General features: G+C 71.0%; 3 protein-coding genes across 3 annotated transcripts; 2 read left to right on the top strand and 1 right to left on the bottom strand.

Moving 5' to 3' along the window:
- The first annotated feature begins 300 nt into the window (after positions 1-300).
- On the top strand, positions 301-2,998 carry AKT1S1 (AKT1 substrate 1). Its single transcript, XM_074929819.1, is given in 3 exon segments — positions 301-808; positions 1,916-1,967; positions 1,970-2,998. Coding segments are annotated over 3 exon segments (690 nt in total). The 5' UTR covers positions 301-418; the 3' UTR covers positions 2,218-2,998.
- Positions 2,999-3,332: 334 nt separating this feature from the next.
- Positions 3,333-6,766, bottom strand: NOSIP (nitric oxide synthase interacting protein). The gene is given in 11 exon segments (XM_074929818.1): positions 3,333-3,417; positions 3,628-3,736; positions 4,161-4,200; positions 4,203-4,265; positions 4,268-4,346; positions 4,674-4,762; positions 5,032-5,158; positions 5,609-5,690; positions 6,176-6,281; positions 6,368-6,443; positions 6,556-6,766. Coding segments are annotated over 10 exon segments (837 nt in total). The 5' UTR covers positions 6,438-6,443; positions 6,556-6,766; the 3' UTR covers positions 3,333-3,345.
- An 858-nt stretch (positions 6,767-7,624) lies between these two features.
- Positions 7,625-22,495, top strand: PRR12 (proline rich 12). Its single transcript, XM_074929972.1, is given in 15 exon segments — positions 7,625-7,754; positions 9,255-9,367; positions 10,210-10,371; positions 10,919-14,334; positions 15,306-15,837; positions 16,530-16,852; positions 17,355-17,471; positions 18,235-18,368; positions 19,354-19,715; positions 20,595-20,720; positions 20,805-20,902; positions 21,343-21,471; positions 21,843-21,938; positions 22,356-22,467; positions 22,470-22,495. Coding segments are annotated over 15 exon segments (5,832 nt in total). The 5' UTR covers positions 7,625-7,668.
- Positions 22,496-23,384: the final 889 nt, after the last annotated feature.

Here is a 23,384-nt window from a genome sequence, read left to right as displayed (position 1 = left end):
TCCGCCCCCTACAGCCACGCCCCCTACAGCCACGCCCCTTCCGGCCTCTAAGAACGCCCCTTTTCTTCCTAACCACGCCCCTTTTGTTCTAACCACGCCCTTACCGGCGCCGGCGTTCCTCTCTAACCACGCCCCCACCCTAAGCCCGCCCTTTCCCAACCCTGCCCCTCTAACCACGCCCTCGTTATAACCACGCCCCTTCATCTAACCACGCCCCCTCAAAGCACGCGCCCTCAAAACATTCTTCCCATTTAGCCCCGCCTGTTCCGGTCCTCGGGCCCGCCCCTTCCGGCCCCTCCCCTTCCGGCCCCGCCATCTTGGCGGGGCGGGCCGGGGGCGCGGAGCGGCTCCGGTGGCTCCGCCGCAGCCGGGACCCCCCCGCCCCCCCCCGCCCGCCCCCCCCGGCCCCGCCGCCCCGATGTGGGCGGAGCCGATGGGTGACGGGCAGCGGGAGCGGTGGGCGGCGCTGGTGGCGGCGGCCGAGGGGTACCGGGGGGCCCACGGGGGCCGAGGTGGTGCTGCTGACGGCCTGGGGGGCCCGGGGGGCCCCCGCGCTTACGCCCACCACGGCCCCGGCCCCCTCGGCGCCGCCGCCCGCCGCTTCCTCCCCGAGATCGCCGCCGCGCACCGGGCTCTGGCCGGGGCCCCCCCGCTGCCCGCCGCCCCCCTCCTGCCCCCCCCGCCCGCCGCGCCTCCCCCCCGCGCGCCGCGACCCCCCCGGCCCGGCCCGAGCGGCCCCCGGGGGGCGGCGGGGGGGGCGGGAGGAGGAGGAGGAGGAAGAGGAGAGCGGCCCCCAGCGACGCGACCGGTGAGGGGGGCACGGGGGGGGCGATGGGGTTCCTGGGGGGTTTGGGGGGCCGGGGGGGGGCAGAGGGGAGACAATGGGGGGGCACTGGGGAGGGGGGTGCGGGGGGGGGTTGGGGGCTCGGGGGGAGCAGGGCGGGCATTGGGGGGGGCGGGGGGGTTTGGGGGGACTTTAGGCATCGGGGGGGGCCGCTGGAGAGGGGTGACGGGGAATTGGAGAGGAAATGGGGGGGCACGGGGGGGCCGCACCCTTAAATCCTGCCCCCCCTCCCTGTGCCCCCCCCAGGGTTGTTCCTGATGGACGAGGAGGAGGAGCCGAGCGCCGAGTCCGAGCCCGAGAGCCCCGACGGTGGGGGGGGGCACGGGGGGGGGCACGGGGAGGGGGGGGAGGTATAGAGGTGAGGGAGGGGGAAGGGGGGGATGTGGGGGCTCGGGGGGGGTTACAGGGACACGGGGGGGGGGGGGAGGGGCAGGGGGTGCTGACTCGGTGCCCCCCCCCCCCCCCCGCAGAAGGCAGCCCCGGCGAGGAGGGGGCAGCCGGGCCCCCCCCGCCCCCCCCCGGCCCCCTCTACGCCCGCTCTCTGCCCGTCTCCGTCCCCGCGTGGCCCCTGCGGGCCCCCCCCGCGCCCGGCCCCCCCCCCGCCGAGGGCTCTGCTCACAAGGTGGGGCTGGGGGGGGGTAAGGGTTTTCGGGGGGGTCTCGATGGGGCTGGGGTGTTACAGGGATTTCTGTGGGGCGGGGGGGGGTGTCTGGGGAGCTTTGGGGGGGGTACAGGAATGGGGGGGGGACATTTATGGCCGGGGGGGGGATTTGGGATCTCTGTAAGGGGGGGGGCAGGTCAGAAGGGTAGAGAGGTTTGGGGGGGGGGGGTACAGGAATCCTGGGGGCCCATGGGGGTGTTTTGGGGGGGGGTGTTTGTGGGGGCTCCCTGTGTGCTTGGGGGGGGCTTGATGGGATGGGGAGGGGGTTATAGGGGGCCGCCCCTGGGGCTGATGTTGGGGGGGGGGGGGGTGGGGTACACAATGGGGATTTTGGGGGGGGTCAATGAAGTGGGGGGGGGGGAATTGGGTCTCGGGGGGCCCCCCTGACCCCCGCGCGCCCCCCCCCCCAGGCCTCCCCCGACCTGGAGCGAATCGCCGCCTCCATGCGGGCGCTGGCGCTGCGGGGGGGGACGGCACCGAGATGTTCGGGGACCTGCCCGCCCCCGCCTGCTGGCCGGGGACCCCCAGTGACCCCCCCAGACCCGGGGGGGGGCCGAACCTGGGGGAACCCCTGAGAATCAGCCCCCACCCCCCCAAAAAACCCCAACCCAACAGAGGAGACCCCGGAGGCTGGAGATGCGCCCTCGCCCCCCCCCCCCCCCCCCCCAAGAGGAATTTGAGGGTTTTGCGAATTTTGGGGCGATTCCTCTGAAACTTGGGGGGTTCAAGAGTCTGGGGGGGGCCCCAAAAATCTGATGGGGAGTCAAATTATTTTAGGGGGGGTGTCCTGAAAATCGAGGTGTGGGGGGTGATTGTTACACTGCTAGCAGAACCACACCCCCCCCCCCCCCGAATTTGGGGCGGTTGAACCCCCCCGGGATCCCCCCGAGTTCCAAAAATTGTTGGGGGGGGGGCCCCAAAAAAATCAAGGGGGGGGCCCCCAAAAGTGGGAGAAACGGGAGATATTGGGGGGGTGTCTTGAATTACAGGGCGGGGCACAATAAATCCTCCTGTTGGGTTTGCCCCCCCCCTCAAAAAATGTGGGGGCACAGGGGCCCCCCCAGCTGGATGGAGGAGGGGGGGCCCCCCAAATTCTTTCTGCACCCCGAATTATTCGGGGGGGGCTGCCCCCACCCCCTTAACACTACAGTCGGGGCAGCCCCCACCCCAGAAGTGTCTTATTTTGGGGGGTCTCTACCCCCCTTGCACAAAGATTGGGGGGGACCCCCCCTCCAAAAAAAGGGGTGTGGGGCCCCCCCGACTTTGACTGACACCCCCCAAAGTCTGGGGGGGGGGGGGGGGGGCCTGTCCCCGCCCCCACACCAATTCTGGCCCCCCCACCTGCTGCGGGGCCCCCCCGGGCCCCCCCTTTTCTACCAGATATTTCGGGGGAGGGGGGAAGGCCCCGCCCCTCTTTATTTTTGTCCAAAGATGATTGGGGGGCGCCCGCGGAAGCCCCGTCCCCCCGCCAATAAAGCGACAGTTGTGTTTTACCAACCGCGGCCTCTGATTGGTGGAGCGCGGGGGGGGGGGGGGGGCGGGAGAGGCGGAACCGCCCCTTAAAGGGGCAACGACACGGGGGGGGGGTGTGGTGGCAACTGGCAGTGACTTCTGGGGTCCCGAAGCCGAACAACTTTATTGGGGGGGGGACAACAGAGTCAGGGGGGGGACATCATGCAGGTGGGGGGCCCCCAGTGTATTGGGGGGGATACTGGGGGGTCCCAGGAGAGTTTTGGGGTACAAGGGGGGACAGGGCTGGTTTTGGGGGGTGGGGGGGTTTTGGAGCCCCCGGGGGGGGGGGGGGGGGGGGAATTGGGGTTTTTTGGGGGGGGGGCCCCCTCTACGCCTGCATGACTGGGCGGGACTTCTTGGCCTCGAGGCAGATCCCGGAGCCAGCGAAGCCGGTTCCACCCTGGGGGGGGGGGGGGGAAAAGGACATGAGATGGGGGGAGCCCCGGGAGGAGCCCCCCAAACCTCCCCCACCCCCCAACATCGGCCCTGTAGGACACGCCCCTCCCCCAGCGCCCCCCAAATCTCTTCCCAGCCCCCCCGAGCCCCCATTCTCCTTCCAGCCCCCCCCCCGCCGGGACACCCCCGGCCCCCCCGATCCCCCCCCACGCACCCGCTGCAGGACGATGATGTCGCTCTCGCTCAGGGGGTCCCCGCTCAGGGGGTCCCGCATTTCCTTCCGGATCAGGCGCTCGACACAGTCCAGGGTCACCACGGCCCCCCTGCCCCACAGACGGGGGCACTCAGGGGCCAGGGGGGGCGCGGGGGGGGCCGGGGTATCCCAGGGACAATCAGGGAGCGATTCAGGACCCCGAGGGGGCACTTCGGGGGCCCACGGGATACACTGAGGGGTCCCAGGCGGTGGGTAGGGGGTCAGTTGGGGGTCCCAAGGATTATTGGGGGGTCCTGGGGGGCAGTTTAGGGGCACTGAGCGGTCCCGGGGGCAGTGGGGGGTCCCAGGTGTCAGTGGGGGGTCAGTTTGGGTCCTGGGGGGTCAGTGGGGGGTCCCAGGGGTCAGTTGGGGTCCCGGGGGTCAGTGGGGGGGTCAGTTGGGGTCCCGGGGGTCAGTGGGGGATCAGTGGGGGGTCGGTTGGGGTCCGGGGGTCCGTGGGGGGTCAGTTGGGGTCCCGGGGGTCGGTCACTCACGAGGGCCGCAGCACGGCGCAGGGCGTGGCGTTGCTCAGGCGTCGCGGGTGATGGCGCAGACCCAGCGCTGGGGGCGCCCCAGCAGCTCCCCCCGCTCAGCCCCGGCTCCGCGGGGCAGAACCGCACCCGCACCAGGTCCCGCAGGCGCAGGCGGCGCCCGCTCATGGGGCAGCGCACGGCCCCGTCCTGCCCCACGGCGCCGGGGGTCAGACCCACGCATCCCCCCCCCGCCCCACAGCATGGCAGGGGTCAGACCCGCAGCCCCCCCGACCCACACACGCTCCCCCTAGACCCACACAACAACCCCCTGCCCCACCCCCCCCCAGACCCACACATTCCCTCACACCACCCCCCAGCCCCTCCAGGCGTGGGTCTCCCCGAAGAATGAAAAAGGAGCAGAAGAGAGCAGATGGATGCAACAGGGGAAGGAAAACGCCGTGGGGCAGGGGGGCTGCGCCGTGTGGCAGGGGGGCCGCGCCGCGGGGCTGGGGGGCCGCGCCGCGGGGCACTCACGGGTTTGCGCAGCCGCTCGGCCCCGGCCTCGGGGGTCAGGGACGGGATCCAGAAGCTGGGGAGGGGCCCGGAGGGGCCGGGGGCGGGGTCTGGGGGGGGAAAAGGGGGGCAGCACCTCACCCCCTGCCCCATAAACCCTCCCCCACGGCCCCCCCCAGCCCCCCAAAACCTTCTCCTGCCCCACAACCCATATCCCCCCCCCAACCCCCTCCTGCCCCCGAACCCTCCCCAAACCCTTCTCCAACCCCCCCTCCTAACCCCCCACCCCCAAGTCCCTCCTGCCCCACAGGCCCCCCATAAGCCCCCCGCCCCCCCCAATCCCCTCCTGCCCCCCGCCCCCTTTCCCACCCCCCCCCACGTCCAGAGCCCCCGCGGGGGGGCCGAGGGGGTCTCAGCCTGCAGGAACCCCTCAGGGCGGCCTCGGCCCCCGCCCTGCCCCGCTGCTCACGCTCCCGCCGCCGCTGCGCCCGTTGCCGCTCGTAGGCCTGGGGGGGGACGAGGGGGGGCAACCCCCAACCCTGGCGTCACCCCCAAATGCCGGGGGAACCCCCCCAAACCCCCCAGAACCGCCCCCAGACTCCTGGGTCCTCCCTGGGTGTCTCCCACCACCCCCTCGAGGCCCCCTGTTGCCCCCCGGGCCCCCTCAATCCCCCCCCGACCCCCCCCACTTTATTCCCAGACAGTCAGGACCCCCTAAACCCCGTGTCCATCCCCCCAACCCTTGGCTGTTCCCTCGCAATGCCACCAACCCCCAAATTTTGCCCCCCCCCCCCAACCCATGGGTCTCCCCCTGCCTGCCACCGCCATCCCCCTCCATTTCCCCTTCCTCAAGCGCCGGGGCCCCCCCCAAACCCCTTGATCCCACACCCCCGGTACGGGGGTCCCCCCCACGTGCTGCAGACCCCCCCAAAATCCTGGTGCCCCCCCACACACACCTTGGTCTGGCGGGCGATCTCCCCCTTGCGGTGCAGCAGGTACCCCACAATGGCCTCGCGCTCGTACAGAAACCCATCAGGGCTGCGGGGGGGGCACGGGGGGGTCATGGGTGGATCCCCCAAAACCCCGAGAGGGTGTTTGGGTGTTGGGGGAGCCCCCACATCTGGCCTGGGGGGACCCGGGTGTCCAGGGAACTACCACAGAGGGCGCGGGGGGGGACACACTCCAAATGACTGCGGGGGTCTCCAAGGGTTTGGGGGGGGCTTGAAGGATTTGGGTGGGTCCTGAGATACTTAAAGGGGTCACGGGGGGGTTTGGGGGGGTATTGGCAGGTTTACGGGGGGTCTTTGGGGGTCACTAATGGGTCTGGGGGGGGCACGGAGGCTCTGGGGGGGGTCAAGGGGTCCCTCCTGGGGGTTCGGAGAGCTTTGGGGTCCCCCCAGTTCTGTGAGAATTGTGGGAGGGAACTAAGGGGGAGTGGGGGGTCCCTGGGGGGGTGCTGGGGGGTCCCAGAGGAATCCTGAGAGGGTGTTGGGGGGTCCAGGGGGGTTTGGGGGGTCCCTCACGTGACCACGGGGTCCCGGCAGGGCTGCAGCGAGAGGCAGCAGCAGTCGAAATCCTTCACGGCGTCGCGGCCCACCCGGACCCGCTGCGTCCCGTAGCCGGAGGCCGCTACGGGGGGACGCGGGGACAGGCCGTTACCCCCCGCCACTCCCCCCGAGTCTCTCCCCACCTCCCCGGGACCCCCCCGCGCCCACCCGTGTCCTTCTTCTTCTCGTGGTACGTGTACACGGCCCCGGCCGTGCAGTTCTTCCCGTGGCGCGTCATGGCGGCCTGTGGAGAGCGCGGTCAGGGCCCGGCGGGGCCGGGGGGACCCGGGGGGACCCCAGAAGGTCCCGGGGGGCCCGGGGGCTGCGGGGGGGGTCGGGCCCAGCGGCCCCCTCACCTCCCTCCGGCCTCCCCGCTCCTCTCGGCCGCACCGGAAGCCGGAAGCGGCGCTGTCGGAACTGCGTCACCGGAAGTGGCCGTCGCGGGTAAGGCCCCGCCCCGCGCACTCACCGGAAGTTCTCCGACCTTGCTTCCGGGTGCAGCAGCAAAATGGCGCCGGGTGGGCCCCGGCGTCCCGTGCCTCCCGGTTGCTCCCAGTACCTCCCAGTTCCCCCCAATCCTTCCCAGTTCACCCCCCGCCGCCGCGACACCCCCCAGCGCTTCCCGCTGCCTCCTCCGCTTCTTCCCAGTCCCCCCCCAGTTGCACTCAGTTCCTTCCACCACCTGCCCAGTTACTCCCATTTCCCCCCGCCGGCTCCCCAGTTCCCGTTCAGTCCGTCCCGCTCCACCAGTTCCCCCCAGTTCCCCCCAGTGCCTCCCTCCTCCGCCCCAGTTCCTCCCAGTTCCCCCAGTCCCAGGCGGGGGGGGGCGGAACCCCTGGGGGGTGGGGTCCCCGTTGCCCGGGGTGACCCCATGTCCGGGGGGGCGGTGCCCTGCGCGGCCGGTCCCGCCCCGCAACGCCTCTTTCCCGCCCTCCTCCCCGCCCCTTCGCTCTCCCGCCGCCGATTGGCCCCGCCCCTCCCTAACCCCGCCCCTTTCCTCCCTCCCGCCACCGCCTGACCCCGCCCTTTCCCACTCCCACCCGCCGCCGCTCGGCCCCGCCCCTCGCCCCGCCCCTCCCGCGCTCCCGCCGCCGCTTGGCCCCGCCCCCTTCCGCCCTTCCCCGCGCTCCCGCCGCCGCGCGCCGCCGCCCCCCCCCGGCACCCCCCGGTCCCCCCCCCCCCTTCCTCCTCCTCCTCCTCCTCCTCCTCCTCCCCCTCCCGCCGCGCGGTGCATTGTGGGAGGAAGCGGCGGCGGCGCGGCCCCGCCAGCCAACATGGCCGCTCCGTGAGCGCTTCCCCCCCCCGCCGCCGCCGCCGCCGCCGCCGCCGCCGCCCTCCGCCCCCCCCCCTCCCTCCCTCCCTCCCCCCCCCCTCCCCAGCCGCCCGGTCCGGCCCCGGGGGCGCCGCTGCGGCGGGGCCCGGCCCGGCCCGCCCCGCCCTGCCCCCCCCGCCCCGGGGCCGCCGCCCCCATGGACAGGAACTACCCGGCCGCCGGTTTCGGGGACCCGCTGGCCGCCGGGCCCGGCTGGAGCTACGAGCGCTCCGCCAAGGCCAGGTGAGGGGGGGGACACCGGGGGGGGCGGGCGCCGGCGCTTGGGGGGCTGCGGGGGGCCGGCGGGTGCAGCACCCCGGGGGGCGGAAGGATCGGGGGGGGGCCGGGGCCGGTGCACCGGGACCGGGGGGGGGCCGGGGTGTCCCCGGTGCACCGGGGCTTGAGGGGGGCTGCGGCGGGTGCAGGAGCCCCGGGGTGCGCGGGGTGCTCGTGCGAGGGGTGCCAGCGCCCCGCGTGCTGCCCCAGGGGGTTCTGGGGCCGTCGTGCCCTCGTGCAGCGCACGGCGTGCGTTGCACCCCCTCCCCCCGGGCGTCACACAAGCGTGTGTTGCACTCCTGCCCGTGCCCGGGGCGTGGGGGGCACACGCGTGTGCCTGCTGCGCGCCTGTTGCCGCTCACGAGCGCGTGGAACGGCCGCGGGAGCCGGCCCCGTCGTGTGTCGCGGCCGCGGGTGTTGCACAAGCGCACGTTGCACGGGGGCAGCGGGCTCGCGCTCGGGTGTCGCACGTCTTGCACGGCCGCTGTGTCGGTGCATCGCAGCCCCTGCACGCCTGGGGCGGCTCACAACCGTGTTTCACGCCTGTTGCACGACTGTAGGTGGTTCTCTGCTGCGTGTCACGGCTGTTGCACACCTGGGGGTAGCTCACACCCGTGTCACGCCTGTTGTGCCCCTGTGGGCTGTTCACAACCGCGCATTGCGCCTCTTGCACGCCTGGGGCTGCTCACAACTGTGTTTCGCGCCTGTTGACGGTTCTCTGCTGTGTATCGCTGTTGTTGCACGCCTCTGGGTCGCTCACAACTGCTCATCACACCCGTTGCACGACTGTAGGCAGTTCCGAGCCACGTGTCACACCTGTTGCACGCCCCTGGGCTGCTCACAGCCATGCACCGGGGTGGTTGTGTGACTGTACGCAGCTCCTTGTCACACGTTGCACGCCTGTGGGCCCACTCACAACCGTGTTTCGCGCCTGTTGCACGATTGTAGATGGTTCTCTGCCATGCGTTACGACTGTTGCACGCCTGTGAGCAGCTCACACCTGTTTCACACCTGTTGTGCCCCTGTGGGCTGTTCACAACCGCGCATTGCGCCTGTTGCACGCCTGTGGGCCGCTCACAGCCGCGTTTCACGCTCGTTACACGACTGTGGTTGGTTCTCTGCCACGTTTCACACCTGTTGTGCGTCTGGGGGCTGCTCACAACCGTGTTTCACGCTTGTTGTGCTCCCATGGGTGACTCTCACCCGCATTTCACGCCTGTTGCACGACTGTAGAGGCGCGTGTGCTGCACGTCACAGGTGTTGCACGCCCGCGGGCAGCTCACACGCACGTGTCACACCCCTTGCACGGCTGCCGGCGGCTCCGGGCCAAGTTTCACCCCCGGCGGGTGTCCGGGGGCCGCTCAGCGCCGCGGGGGGGGGGCCGGGGGGGCGTGCGCGGCACTGACGGCCCCGTGCGTGTGTCTGTGTGTGTCCGTGTGTCCCCGCGTGTCCCCGTGTCCCCCCCAGCCTGGTGTACGGGGGCTCGCGGGCGTCGCACCCCGACCCCGACTTGCTGCACCGGCAGCCCTACGGCGCCCCCCACCCGCTCCAGGGCTATGCGGCCAACCACCACCCCGCAGGTACCGGCCCCACGTCACCCCTTGTCACTGACCCCGTGACCCCGGGTCCCTTTGGCACCGCGACACCCCGACCCCGTGTCACCCCGACCCCACAGCCCCGTGTCACCCTGATTCGGTGTCACCGTGTCACCCCCGTCCCGTGTCACTGTCACACCAACCCTGCAGCCCCGTGTCACCCCGACCCCGTGTCACCCCATCACCCTGTCACCCCGACCCCACAGCCCCGTGTCACCCTGATTCTGTGTCGCCGTGTCACCCCTGTCCTGTGTCACTGTGACCCCAAACCTGCAGCCCCGTGTCACCCTGACCCTGCGTCACCCCATCACCGTGTCACCCCGACCCCACAGCCCCGTGTCACCCTGATTGTGTCGCCGTGTCACCCCCGTCCTGTGTCACTGTCACACCAACCCTGCAGCCCCGTGTCACCCTGATCCTGCAGCCCCGTGTCACCCCAGCCTGTTGTCACCCCGACCCTGTGTCACCACGTCACCTCCATCCTCCTTGTCACCCCAACCCCGTGTCACCGCCTCACCCCAACCCCGTGACCCCACAGTCCCCGGGTGCCCCGTGTCCCCCATCCCCACATGTGCCGTGTCACCATGTCCTTGTCACCCCACGCGTGTCCTCGCGCTCCATCTGTGTCCCCACGCTGTCCCCTCGTCCCCGCGGTGTCCCCGCTGTCCCTTTCTGTTCCCCCCGTCCCTGCAGTGTTCCCCCATCATCCCCTCCTGTCCCCGTGGTGTCCCCTCAGTGTCCCCCCCGTCTCCCTGCGCTGTCCCCCCCGTGTCCCTCCTGTCCCCGCGGTGTCCCCCACCGTCCCCCTGTGTCCCCGCTGTCCCCAGGGCTGTCGGGGCTCTTCGAGACGGGGCTGCACCCCCCGGGCGGTGCCGCCCCCGACGCCTCCGTCATGAACCTGATCTCGGCGCTGGAGTCGCGGGCGCCGCAGCCCGGCCCCTCCGCCTCCTCCCTGCTCTCCCAGTTCCGCACCCCCTCCTGGCAGACTGGTGGGTCTGGGGGGGCGCCTGGCCTGACTGGGGGGGTTTATCCTGCCCCGGGGGGGTGTCACCTGCCCTGGGGGTCCCCATTTACCCCGGGGGGGGGGAGGAGTCCCCACTTGCCCCACGACCTTCTCCTTGCCGCGGGGGGGGCTCCCCACTTTCTCCAAAGCCCTTTTACTTGCCCCACGGTGGTTTCTATTTGCCCTGGGGGGTCCCCACTTGCCCCAGGAACCTTTTCCTTGCCCCAGGACGGGTCCCCACTTGCCCTGGGGGGAGTTCCCGCTTGCCCCAGGTTGGTTTTCACTTGCCCCAGGGCATCCCCACTTGCCCCAGGGACCTTTTTATTGCCCTGGGGGTGTCCCCACTTGCCCCAGGGACCTTTTTGTTGTCCCCAGGGTGTCCCCACTTGCCCCAGGGACCCTTTTGTTGCCCTCGCGGGGTCCCCACTTGCCCCCGGTCCTCCCCAGGGCCCTTCCCCTCCCCCCGAGGCACGTCCCACCCCCGTTCTCCGTTTTTCTCACCCCCTTTTTTTTTGCTTTCCCCCCCGCCTCAGCCATGCACACGCCGGCGCCGGCCGAGCTCTTCATCTCGGGGGCGCTGCCGGGCTCGGGGACGTTCCCGTCGTCGTCGGCGCTGAGCGCGTACCAGCACCCGGCGTCGTTCAGCGGGCGCAGCTTCCCCGTGAGCTCCCCGCTGAGCCTGCCCGAGGCCGCCTTCAGCCCCGGCTCCAACGGGCTCCTGTCGCCGCACGACCCGCTGCTGCACATCAAGCCGGCGCAGCCCAGCGTCCCGTCCTCGCTGGGCTTCGAGCGCCTGGGCGGCGCCGTCCTGGGCTCGGGGCTGCCGGCGCAGAGCTCGGCCTACCGCGGCCCCGCCGCCTCCTCCCAGTTTAACCTGCTCTCGGCGCCGCTGCCCGCCGAGCAGCCGGCCCAGCTCTACAACGCCTCCGTCTTCGGCGGCGGCGGCGGCGGCGGCGGCGGGGGGGGCGACCGCGCCGTCCCGCGCCAGGACAGCGTCATCAAGCACTACCAGCGCCCGGGGGGGGCCCAGCCCCAGCTGCCCCCCCACAGCCTCCAGCACTACCTGAGCTGCGGCGGCACGTACCAGCAGATGCCCCCGCACCGGGCGGCGCTGTCCTGCAGCCCCCTGGGCGACCAGTCCCCCGCCAGCTCCGAGGCCTCGCAGCAGCAGCCGCCGCCGCCGCCCCCCCCGAAGAGCGGCGCGGCCCCCCCCCGCGCGGAGCCGGCGCAGAGCTACCGGCCCATCATCCAGTCGCCGGCGTACTCGGGCACCGGCGGCGGCGGCGGCGGCACCGGCGGCGCCAGCAACGGCGGCACCAAGTCCAAGAGCTACTCGGCGTCGCGGCAGCCCCCCCCCCGCTCCACCGCCACCCCCAAGTGCCAGAGCAGTTACACCCCCAGCACCCCCAAGCCCAGCTCCGTCATCGCCAGCCAGTCGCCCGCCTACTCCCCGGGGCAGCCCCAGAACTTACTGGCCATGGGGCCGGCGGGCGGCTACGGCGCCAACCCCCCCGCCCCGCCCAGCCTGGGGGGCACCGGGCAGCCCGCCGGCGGCTTCAGCGGCGCTCAGGGGGGGGATCTGGGGGGCAAAGCCCCCAGTTACCCGGCCGGGGGGCAAGGGGGGGGCCCGGGGGGGCAGGGGGGTCAGGGGCTGCAGCCCTGCGTCAGCCAGGGCCAGACCTACTCCCCCGAGCAGCTGCAGGCGCTGCCCTACGGGGTGCAGCCCGAGGGGGGGCAGGGGGGGGGCTACGGCCCCCCGGCCCCCTCCCAGGGGCTGCCCACGGCCAGCCCCTCCCTCAGCTACAGCACCGGGCACTCGCCCGCCATGCCGGCCCCGCTGCCCTACGCCGGCCTGGGGGGGTCCAGCCCCTCCCCGATCATCCGGCCCCTCCAGTCCCCCCCGGCCGCTCGTCCCCAGAGCGGAGCCTCCCCGGGCCAGTCCCAGAAATACTTGGGCTCGGTGCTGTCGCCCTCCTTCATGGCCCCGGGCTACGGGGGGGGGCCGGGGGGGCTGGAGCGTCCCCCGGCTTTCGGCAAAGCGGGGAAGGGGGACGCGGAGCTGCTGGCGGCCGAGCGCAGCGAGGACGAGGATTTCCTCATCCAGCACCTCCTGCAGGCCCCCAGCCCCCCCCGTGGGCCGGCCGAGGGCTTGGGGGCCTGCGAGGAGCGGGGGGGGGCGGCCAAAGGCCTGGGGGGCTACGGGGGGCTGGGCAAGGCGGAGGAGCGGTACCAGCTCCAGAGCGTGATCCGGCCCAACTCCAACCTGGAGGGGCCGGCGGCGCTGGAGCTGGCGCTGCTCAAGGAGAAGAAGAAGCCCGAGCGGGGCAAGGAGTACCGGGGGGCCGGCGGGGGGGCCGGCGGGGGGGGCGAGGGGCTGGCGGCCACCTCCGTGGTCCACTACGGCCACCAGCCCCCCGCCCTGGACTCGTACGGCCAGGAGCTGAAGAAGCCGGCCGAGCACTTGGCCGGCGGGAAGGACCTGGGGCAGCCCCACGCTTACCTGCCCAAGACCCCCGAGCACGGGCGGCTGGTGGCCGAGGGGCCCCCCCTGGAGCCCCACGGGCTCCTCCTGGACCCCCCCCCGGAGCTGGGCCCGGTGCCGGTGGTGCCGGTGGCCGTCCCGGTGCCGGGGGGGTCCCTCCTGCCCTCCGTCCTCACCCACACCCAGAGCCAGCTGCACCCCCGCCCCAAGGCCAGGCCCCCCCTCGACGTTCACCTGCTGGAGCAGCAGCGGATGCCGCCTCCCCCGCCGCCCCCCCCGGCCCCGCCGGCCCCCCCGGCGCCGCCGGCCGCCCCGTCCCCGCAGCTGCTGCTGGAGGCCCACCTGCACCAGGCCCACGTGCGCTCGCAGGGGCTGGACCCCCAGGCCCCCCCGCCGCTGCCCCCCGAGCCCATGGAGGTGCTGCCGGCCCCCCAGGAGATCCAGGACTTTCTGGAACCCCCCTTGGGCTTGGAACCTCACCTGGGACAAACCGGGGGGGTCCAAGGGCCGCCGGGGCACCTGCTGGACCCCGAGGGGGGCCCCTCGGTGGCCCCCGCCCCGCTGGAAGCCAAGGACCAGTTCGCCGAGGGGGGGAGCCCGGCGGGGGGGAAGGGGCGCTTCGTGCCCTTGACCTCCATCTGCTTCCCCGACGCTCTGCTGCAGGACGAGGACCGCGGGTTCTTCCCCGGCATGGAGGACATGTTCGGGCCCCCCCCGGAGGATTTCCCCAAAACCACCGAGGAGGAGGAAGAGGAGGGAGCCGGCGGCTTGGAGCCTCGCGCCGAGGGGCTGAAGGCTCCCCCCTACGACATGGGGCAGAGCTACCCCGCCTTCTGCCCCGCCGAGGGGGCCGCCGGCGAGGCCCCCCCGCTGGGCTTGGAGCCCCCCAAGCACGAGCTGCCCTCCACCGTCAACGCCGAGCCCCTGGGGCTGATCCAGAGCACGGGCGAGGGCACCAAGCCCCCGCTGGCCGCCCCCCTCTTCTGCTCCTCCAAGCCCAAGAAGCTCCTCAAGACGTCGTCCTTCCACCTCCTCCGCAAGCGGGACCCTTTCCCCCCCCCAAAAAAAACCTACGCCCAGGAGTACGAGTTCGAGGACGACGAGGACAAGGCCGACGTCCCCGCCGACATCCGCCTCAACAGCCGCCGCCTCCCCGACCTCCTCCCCGACCTCATCTCCAGCTGCCGCGCCCGGCCCAGCCTCAGCCCCATGGGGGACATCGACTTCTGTCCCCACCCCGGGCCCCACCCCGGCCCCAAAAAACGCGGCCGCAAACCCACCAAACCCAAACGCGAGGGACCGCCCCGGCCCCGGGGCCGACCCCGCATCCGACCTTTGGCCGAACCCCCCGGGCTCTTGGCCCCCGACGGACCCAAAAAGCCCCGGGGACGAGGACGGGGCCGGGGCAAGAAGGGCGGCGAGGAGGGGGCCGACGGCAACGGCCTCGAGCCCCTCAAACCCCTCAAGGTGAGGATCTGGGGGGGTTTGGGGTGCTGCGGGGGGTCTTTGGAGGGGAAGGTTGGGGTGTTTGGGCTTGTTGGGGGGGGTCCGGCCGGTCCGTTGCCTCCCAGTGGCCCCAAGAAGCCCCAAGGTTGGGGATGACGATGGCTTGGAGACCCCGAGCCCCTCAAGGTGAGGATTTGTGGGGGATTTGGAGGGTTTTGGGGTGCTGGGGGGTCTTTGGAGGGGAAGGTTGGGGGGAAAAGGGGGGTGTTGGGGCTCTAGGGGGAGAGTTGGGGGGTTCCCCCTGGTCTGTTGCCCCCACAGTGACCCCCAAAGCCCCGGGGTTGGGGAGCGCCGATGGCTCCGAGACCCTCAGGATGGGGGTTTGGGAGGTTTGGGGGTGCTGGGAGGGTCTTGGGATGGGGAGATGAGGGGGGGAAAGGGGGGGTTGGGCCCATCTGGGGGTTGTTCCCAGTTACTCCTGGGCACTGGGCAGGACTGGGTTGATTGCAGAGGGCTGTGGGGGGCACTGGGAGGAACTGGGGGGCAGTGGAATGTCCTGAGGGATACTGGTAAGTGTTGGGGGGCTCAACGGGGGGGTTAGGATGTGGCACAAAGGGTTACTGGGAGGTAATGGGGGCACTTGGAGTTCCTGGGGGGGCACTGGGAGATAGTGGGGGGCACTGGGAGCTCCTTGTGGAGCACCGGGACGTAATGGGGCACTGGGAGATAACGGGGGGACTGGGAGCTCCCCAGGGAGCACTGGGAGGTAGTGGGGGGCACTGGGAGATAACAGGGATGCTGGGAGTTTCCTGGGGGCACTGGGAGATAGCGGGGCACTGGGAGATAACGGGGGGCACTGGGAGATAATGGGGGGCACTGGGAGCTCTCTGGGGTGCCCGTCAGACACTGGGGGCCCCCGGGCGATACCGGGGTTCCCTTGGCCTCCCTCCCCCCCCCCCAAACAGCCCCATAACCCCCCGCTCCCCCCGCAGATCAAGCTGGCGGTGCCCAAGGGCGGCGAGGCGCCGGTGGCGGCGGAAGGGGGGGGTCCCCCGGGGCCGGGAGCCCCCCCCGGGGGGACCGACCCCCCCCTGGACAGCAGCCAGACGCGGGAGCGGATCAAGCAGAAGATCAAGGAGGTGGAGGAGAAGCAGCCGGAGATGAAGTCGGGCTTCATGGCCTCCTTCCTGGATTTCCTCAAGTCCGGGAAGCGCCAGGCGCTTCCCCCCGCCGCCACCAGCCCCTCCAAGACCCCCCGCGTCCCCCCGGCCGCCCCCTTCGCCGTGGGCCCCCCGTTGTTAGCGGGGGGGCTGGAGGGGCCGGAGGGAGAGGGGCTGGTCATGGCGTGTCCCAGCCCCTGCAAGCGCCTGGACGAGGAGCTGAAGCGGAACCTGGAGACGCTCCCGTCCTTCTCCTCCGACGAGGAGGACTCGGTCAGCAAGAACCAGGACCTGCAGAAGAGCATCTCCTCCGCCATCTCGGCCCTCTACGACCCCGCCGACCGCAAGGACCCCGACCCCGCCGGTGGGTGCTGGGCGGGAAAAGGGGGCGGTGGGGAGGGGACACACGCACACACCCCCGCCCCATCCTGCCCTGGGCACCCCCAAAAAACCGCCCCGGGCTGGGGGCAGGTGGAGGCCTGGGAGACCCTGGGATGCAGAGAGAGACCTTGGGGGGCCTCTGGAGATCTTGGGGGGCCCGTAGAGATCTTGGGGGGGCTGTAGTGACCTTGGGGGGCCTCTGGAGATCTTGGGGGGCCTGTGGAGACCTTGGGATGCAGACAGAGACCTTGGGGGGCGTGTGAAGACCTTGGGGAGGCCCATAGAGACCTTGGGGGCCCTGTAGTGACCTTGGGGGGCCCATAGAGCCCTTTGGGGACCCGTGAAGACCTTCTGGGATCCGCAGAGTTGTCCTGGGAGTCACTGGGATCCATAGAGACCTTCTGGGGCTCATAGGGACATCCTGGGACCCACAGAGACCCCCTGGGACCCATAGAGACCCCCTGGGACCCACAGAGACCCCCCCTGGAACCCACAGAGACCCCCTGGGGCCCACAGAGACCCCCCCTGGGGCCCACAGAGACCCCCTGGGACCCTCCTGGGACCCCCAGGTTCCCCCTGAGATCCCCCCAACCCTCAGGGAAGGTCCCCCCAAGCACACACCAGCTCCCCCCTCCCGACACCCCCCCATGGTTTTTATGCCCCCCCCCACCCCAGACGTGCCCCCCCCGGAGGAGAAGCCCCCGAGCCCGGCGCCCTCGGAGAATTCCCAGCCCGAACCCCCCGGCCCGGTGGTTTCGGTGGCCACGGTGGCCCCGGCGTCCCCCCCGGTGGCCAAAGCCCCCCCCGAGCCGGTGGCCCCCGCGTCCCCCGAGCGGGAGGAGCCCGAGGACTCGCGGCCGCTGCACTTGGCCAAGAAGCAGGAGACGGCGGCCGTGTGCGGGGACACGGACGAGGACGAGGCCGAGAGCGGCGGGGAGGGCATCTTCCGCGAGAGGGACGAGTTCGTCGTCCGCGTGGAGGACATCCAGGCCCTCAAGGTGGGCACTGGGAGGCACTGGGAGGCACTGGGAGGGAGGAGGAGGCGCTAGGAGGGGTTGGGAGAGACTGGAGAGAATCTTCTGTGGGAGAAAATAGTTTATTATTTATGGGGAGCACATCGAGATTTTTAAGGTGGGGACTGGGGGGGACTGGGAGGGACTGGGAGGCACTGGAGGACAGGAAGAGGCCCTAGGATGGCAACTGGGGACACTGGGAGGGGCTGGGAGAGCTACAGGGAGGCACTGGGAACCACTGGGAGACAGGAGGTGACGCTGGGAAGGACGGCGAGAGGGATTGGAGAGGTACTGGTGCTTACTGGGAGGCACTGGGGGGGTCTGCAGGGGGCTGAGGGCGGGTTTGGGGTCCGGGGGGGTCTGGGGGCCGCTGAGCCGGGGGGGGGGGGGGAGCTCAGATCTGCGGGACTGGGGGGGGGTGGTGGAGGCGTTGGGGGCAGGTTTGTGGGTGAAGGGGCCCCCCTGACCCCCCCCGACCCCCCGGCAGCTGGCGCTGCAGACGGGCCGGGAGCCCCCCCCGATCTGGCGGGTGCAGAAGGCGCTGCTGCAGAAGTTCACCCCCGAGATCAAGGACGGGCAGCGGCAGTTCTGCGCCACCAGCAACGTGAGTGGGGGCCCCCCCGAATCTCAAACACCCCCCCAAATCCTGACACACACCCCCAAATCCTGGGACCCTCCCCCAAAACCTGGGACCCCCCCCCCCAGACCTGAGACTCCCTTCCAAAACCTGGGATCTCCCCCAAAACATTGAACCCCCCCAAAACCTGAGAACCCCCCACCAAATCCTGACACCCCCCCAAAACTTGTGACCCCCCCTGAAAACCTGAAACACCCCCCCCAAACCTGGGACCCCCCCCAAAACGTGGGACACCCTCTTCAACCTTAGGATCCGCCCCACCCAGACTGGAGACTCCTCTCCAAAACCTGAGATCTCCCCCAAAATATTGAACCCCCCCCAAGATGCTGGGACCCCCCTTAAACCTGAGTCCCCCCCCCAAATTCTGACACCCCCCCCAAAACCTGGGAGCCCCCCCAACTTAGGACACCCCCTAAACGTGAAGCTTTTTCAACACCTGAGATCTCCCCCAAAACATTGAACCCCCCAAAACTTGGGAACCCCCCTTAGACCTGAGACCCTCCCCCCCAAATCCTGACACCCCCCCAAAACCTGAGACCCCCCCCAAAACCTGAGACCCCCCCCCCAGAACATGGGGCTCCCCCAAACATGATTTCCCCCCCGTCCTCCCCAACCTCAATATCCTGGTCTTGCCTGGCGGGTCGGGGGGGTCCTGGGGGCGGATTTGGGGTCCCCTGGGGGGGTGTGGGGGTGTCGGGGTCCCCCCGACCCCCCCTGACCCCCCCCGCAGTACCTGGGCTATTTCGGGGACGCCAAGAACCGGTACCAGCGTCTCTACGTCAAGTTCCTGGAGAACGTCAACAAGAAGGATTACGTGCGGGTTTGCTCCCGCAAGCCCTGGCACCGGCCCCTGGGCGCCGTCAGGTGGGACCGGGGGACACTGGGGACACGGGGGGACATCGGGGACATGGGGGGACACTGGGGACACGGGGGGACATCGGGGACACGGGGGGACATCGGGGGACATTGAGGATGCGGGGGGATACGGGAGGACATCAGGGACATCGGGGGGACATCAGGGGACATTGAGGACACGGGGGACACGGGGGGACATCAGGGACGCGGGGACACTGGGGACACGGGGGGACATCAGGGACATCGGGGGGACATCGGGGGACACTGAGGATGCGGGGGGATACGGGGGGACATCGGGGACACGGGGGGACATCAGGGACATCGGGTGACACGGGGGGACATCAGGGGCAGCAGGGACACGGGGGGACATTGGGGACACAGGGGGACATCAGGGACATCGGGGGACACGGGGGAACATCAGGGACATTGGGGACGCGGGGGGACATCAGGGACGCGGGGGGACATCAGGGATGCGGGGGGACACGGGGGTACATCGGGGACATGGGGGGACACTGGGGACATCGGGGACATCAGGGGGACATGGGGGGACACAGGGGGACATCAGGAACACCAGGGACAGAGTGGGACATCGTGGACATGGGGGGACATTGGGGACACAGGGGGACACGGGGGGACACTTGGGGACATGGGGGTGTCACTGGGGACACAGACGGGGTCAGGGGGGTGTCCCCACACCCCCAGGGACACCGGGTGTTTGGGGACGTCCCTGTTGTCCCCAAAACTTGGGGGGGGGGCACTTAGGATGTCCCCACCCCCCCAAAGAGATCTGGGGGGGCCATTTGGGTGTCGCTGCTGTCCCCAAGGTCTTGGGGGGCCCCGATGTCCCCACAGTCACAGTTCGGGGGGGGGTCCCCAATATCCCCAAGGCCTGAGGGGCTGTTGGGGGGTTCCTGGGGGGGTCCCCGTTCCCCCCATAATCTGGGGGGGGGTTTGGGGGTCCCCCCCTGACCCCCCCTTTTTCTCCCCCCCCCAGGAGGCAGAACCAGCCCAAAGCCGCCGGCCCCAAGGCCCCGCCCCCCCCCAAAGCGGAAAAATTGGACCCCCCCGAAAAACCCCCCAAATCCGAACGCCCCGAGAAACCCCCCCGGCCCGAGAAACCCCCCCGGCCGGAAAAACCCCCCAAACCTGACAAACCCCCCAAAACGGAAAAAACGGAACCCGCCGCCCCCGCGCCGGCCGCGGGCCCCCCCCGGCCCCCCCCCGGCCCCCCCAAACCCAAACCCAAACCCCCCAAAGTCAAAGCGGAGCCGCCCCCCAAAAAACGGAAAAAGTGGCTCAAGGAGGCGGCGACGTCCTCGGAGTCCGAGTCCAGCCCCGACCCCCAGAGCGAGGAGGGTGAGTGGGGGGCGCGGGGGGGCGACGGGGACACCCCGAAATGGGGGGGGCGTTGGGGGGGTCCCTGGGGGGGGTCTGAGGCGCCGAGGGGGGAAGCGGGGGGCCCAGGGGGAGGTTTGGGGGGGTGGGGGGGGATCAGGGGGGGGCCCCGGAGGTTTGGGGGGGTCCTGGGGGGTTTTTTTGGGGAGCGCTGGGGGGGTTTTTGGGGTTCAGGGTTCTTAAAGGGGCGATGGCCGCTGGGGGGGGCCCAGCCGCTGATTTCAGGTGCCTGTTTAAAGAGGGCGGCGCTCCTGGGGGCGGGGCTTGGCTGGGGAGGGGCGGGGCTCCCGTTTAACGCGGCAGTGCCACTCAAAGGGGGCGGGGCAGTTAGTGGAGGGGTGGGGCCTCCTGGGGGCGGGGCTCTGGGTGGAGGTGGGGTTTGCTTTGTGGGCGGGGCCTCAGCTTAAAGAGACAGGTTCCTTTTTAAGGGAAGGTGCGGGCAGCCCATTGGGTGTCGCTCGGCGCTCAAAGGGTGGGGCTCGCCTGGTGGGCGGGGCTCTGCTGAAAGGGGTGGGCATCTCCCTGTGGGCGGAGCTTCACTTTAAAATGACAGGACTCCCTGTTAACTCAGATGGAAGCACCTGATTGGTGGACATCCCATGGAACAGAAGGCGGGGCTCTCCTTTGGGGCGGGGCTCCTGGTTAAAGGGGTGGGACTTCTCATGTGGGCGGGGCTCCCATTTAAAGGGGCCACGGCGTTTTTCTGAAGAAACTCTTTGGAGGATGGTCTGCCTCGCATAAGAGGGGCGTGTCCCTATCCGGGGGCGGGGCTCCGCGCGAGGGTGTGGCTTCCTGGGGGAGGGCGTGGCTCTTAAAGGGGCACCGCCCCCCTCCCCGCAGAGCGGGCGCCGCCGGGGCGGGTGCTGAACACGCGGGCCATGAAGGAGATGTACCGCAGCTACGTGGAGATGCTGGTCAGCACCGCCCTCGACCCCGACATGATCCAGGCGCTCGAGGACACCAACGGTGGGTCCCCGCCCCACACCCCCCTCACCAGGACCCCCCCGGGACCCCCCCGCACCCCCTTAACGCAGCCCCCCGCCCCCCCAGATGAGCTCTACCTGCCCCCCATGCGCAAGATCGACGGGATCCTCAACGACCACAAGAAGAAGGTTCTCAAGCGGGTGACGCTCAACCCCTCCTTGCAGGTGGGGCTGGGGGGGGCTGGGGGGGGGCTGGGGGGGGCTGGAAGGTTTGCTGGGGGGCTGGGGGGGGCTGGGGTGGGGCTTTTCTGGAGGGCTGGAAGAGTTGCTCAGGGGGTTGGGGGGATTCTGAGGGGCTTGGGGAGGGTCTATAGGGATTGGGGTGTCTCTGTGGGGCTGGGGGGGCTCCATGGGGCCTGGGGGGGGTCTCTATGGGGCTGGGGGGGCTCTGAGGGGATGCCGTGGGGCTGGGGGGGGTCTCAGATGACACTGGGTGGTGCCCAGAGTCCCCACGGGTGGCCCGGCCACCCCCTGGGTGCCCCCCACAGCCACGGGGATGGGTGAGTTTGGGGGGGGGGAGGGCCCAAGTGTCCCCGTGATGGGGTGTCCCGGGGGTGTCCCCACCCATGTCCCCGTGCCCGCGGTGACACTCCCCCCCCCCCCAGGAGGCCCTGCACACCTTCCCCCAGCTCCACGCCGAGCCCGGGGAGTCGCTGGTGAAGCTGCGCCCCGGGGGGGAACCCTACAACCGCAAAACCCTCAGCAAGGTCAAGAGGAGCGTGGGCAAACCCCAGGTACGGGGGGGCTGGGGGGGTCCTGAGGGGAGTCGGGGGGTCCGGGGGGGGGGTTCCAGGGGCTTATGGGGGGGTCCTGGGGGTCCTGGGACTGCAAGACCCTCGGCAAGTTCAGTAGGAGTTTGGGGAAGGAACTGGTATGGGGCGGAGGAGGGTCCCAGGGGGTGGGGGGGTCCCTGGGGGGGCTGTGGGGGATCTCAGGGGGGTGTCCCTGGGGGTCTTAGTGGGTGGGGATGGGGGGACCTGGGGGTCTCAGGGATTTGGGGGTCCCTGGGGGTCTGAGGGGGTGGGGGGGGCTGTGGGGGTGTCCCCGGGGGTCTCAGGGGTCGGGGGGCTGTGGGGGGTCTCAGCCCGTGTCCCCCCCCCGGCAGGAGTTCAAGGTGGAGGTGGAGAAATCCTTCTTCTACACGCTCTACCACTCGCTGCACCACTACAAGTACCACACCTTCCTGCGCTGCAAGGACGAGGTGAGGCTCGGCCCCGCCCTCCGCCCTGCCCCACCTGCAGCCCCGCCCACTGCCCCACCCACAGCCCCACCCACTGCCCACACACTGTCTCTGGCCCCACCCACCACCCACTGGCCCCGCCCACCACACCACAGCCCCACCTACCACCTCTGGCCACACCCACTGACCACACCCACTTCCCTGCTCACCCCACCCACAGCCCCACCTACTGCAACTGGCCCCACCCACCACCCACGAGCTCTGCCCCACCCACCACCCACGGCCCCGCCCACCCCCTCCATCCCACCGCAGTGCCCCGCCGCCCCCCCCGCCCCCTTTCTCCCCGCTCCCCGTGGCCGTGGCCGCCCGGGGGGGCTCTGGGGGGCCGCGGGGGGGGCCGGGGGGGCCCCCGCCGTGACGGTGGCCCGCGGCCCGCAGACGTCGGCCATCGAGGGGCAGGACGAGGACCTGGGGCAGGAGGAGGTGGTGCAGCAGTGCATGCGCAACCAGGCCTGGCTCGAGCGCCTCTTCGACTCCTTCAGCGACCTCCTGGCCAGGCCCAGACCAAGTGCGCCTGAGCTGGGGGGGGACACCCCCCACACCCCCCCCGGGGACAGCGACCCCCCTGCCATGGGGGGACACCCCCAAACCCCCACCCCCCCCCCCCCCCCCGCCACCGACAGCCTGGGGTGGGGACAGACACACCCCACCCCCCCCCCAAGAAATGGGATGTTTTCCTGGGGACCCCCCCCTTGGGGACAACACCCCGCCCCTTGGGGACAATGACACCCCCTCATGGGAGGGGGACACACCCCACCCCCCCCCCAGGAATGAGACGTTTTTCCTGGGGATCCTCCCTTTGGGGACACGCCCCCAACCCCCCCCTCAAAATGGGGACCCCCCCACACTGCAGGGACAGGGATCCCCCCCCCCCCAGGAATGGGGACACCCCCCCCCCTCCTTGGGGACAACACCCCCTCCCCCAATGGGGACAGGGGCCCCCCCAAATTGGGGACACCCCCCCACCCCCTCCCAAGGGACAGGGCCCGCCCCCCCCCAGCCATGGGGACCCCCCCTCTAATACCAGGGACCCCCCCACACACCTCGGGGGACCCTGGGGACACGCCCCTCCCCCCCTTTGGGAACAGAGAGCCCCCCCACTTTGGGACAGGGCCCCCCCCCAGGGGACAAACCCCCCCCCCCCAGGGACCCCCCAGGGTTGGGGACACTCGTGTGTCCCCCCAGGACCCCTTTTGTTGGGGGGGGGGACACACGGGAGGGGCCCACGGGCATTGGCAGAGGCAAGTGGGGACCCCCCCCCCCAAAAAAAAAAAAAGAGGGGGGGCCCCGGAGCCCCCCCGGCGGAGAACCCTTATTTATATATATCTGTATAAATGTCTATTTAGTAGCCTCCGTTCTCCGTCCGGGGGGGGCCCCAACGCCTGGGGCCCCTTTTTTTTTTTGAGG

Source organism: Athene noctua, chromosome 31, assembly GCF_965140245.1.
Source record: "Athene noctua chromosome 31, bAthNoc1.hap1.1, whole genome shotgun sequence".
Lineage (NCBI taxonomy): Eukaryota > Metazoa > Chordata > Aves > Strigiformes > Strigidae > Athene > Athene noctua.
This window is presented reverse-complemented; position numbering and strand designations above follow the sequence as displayed.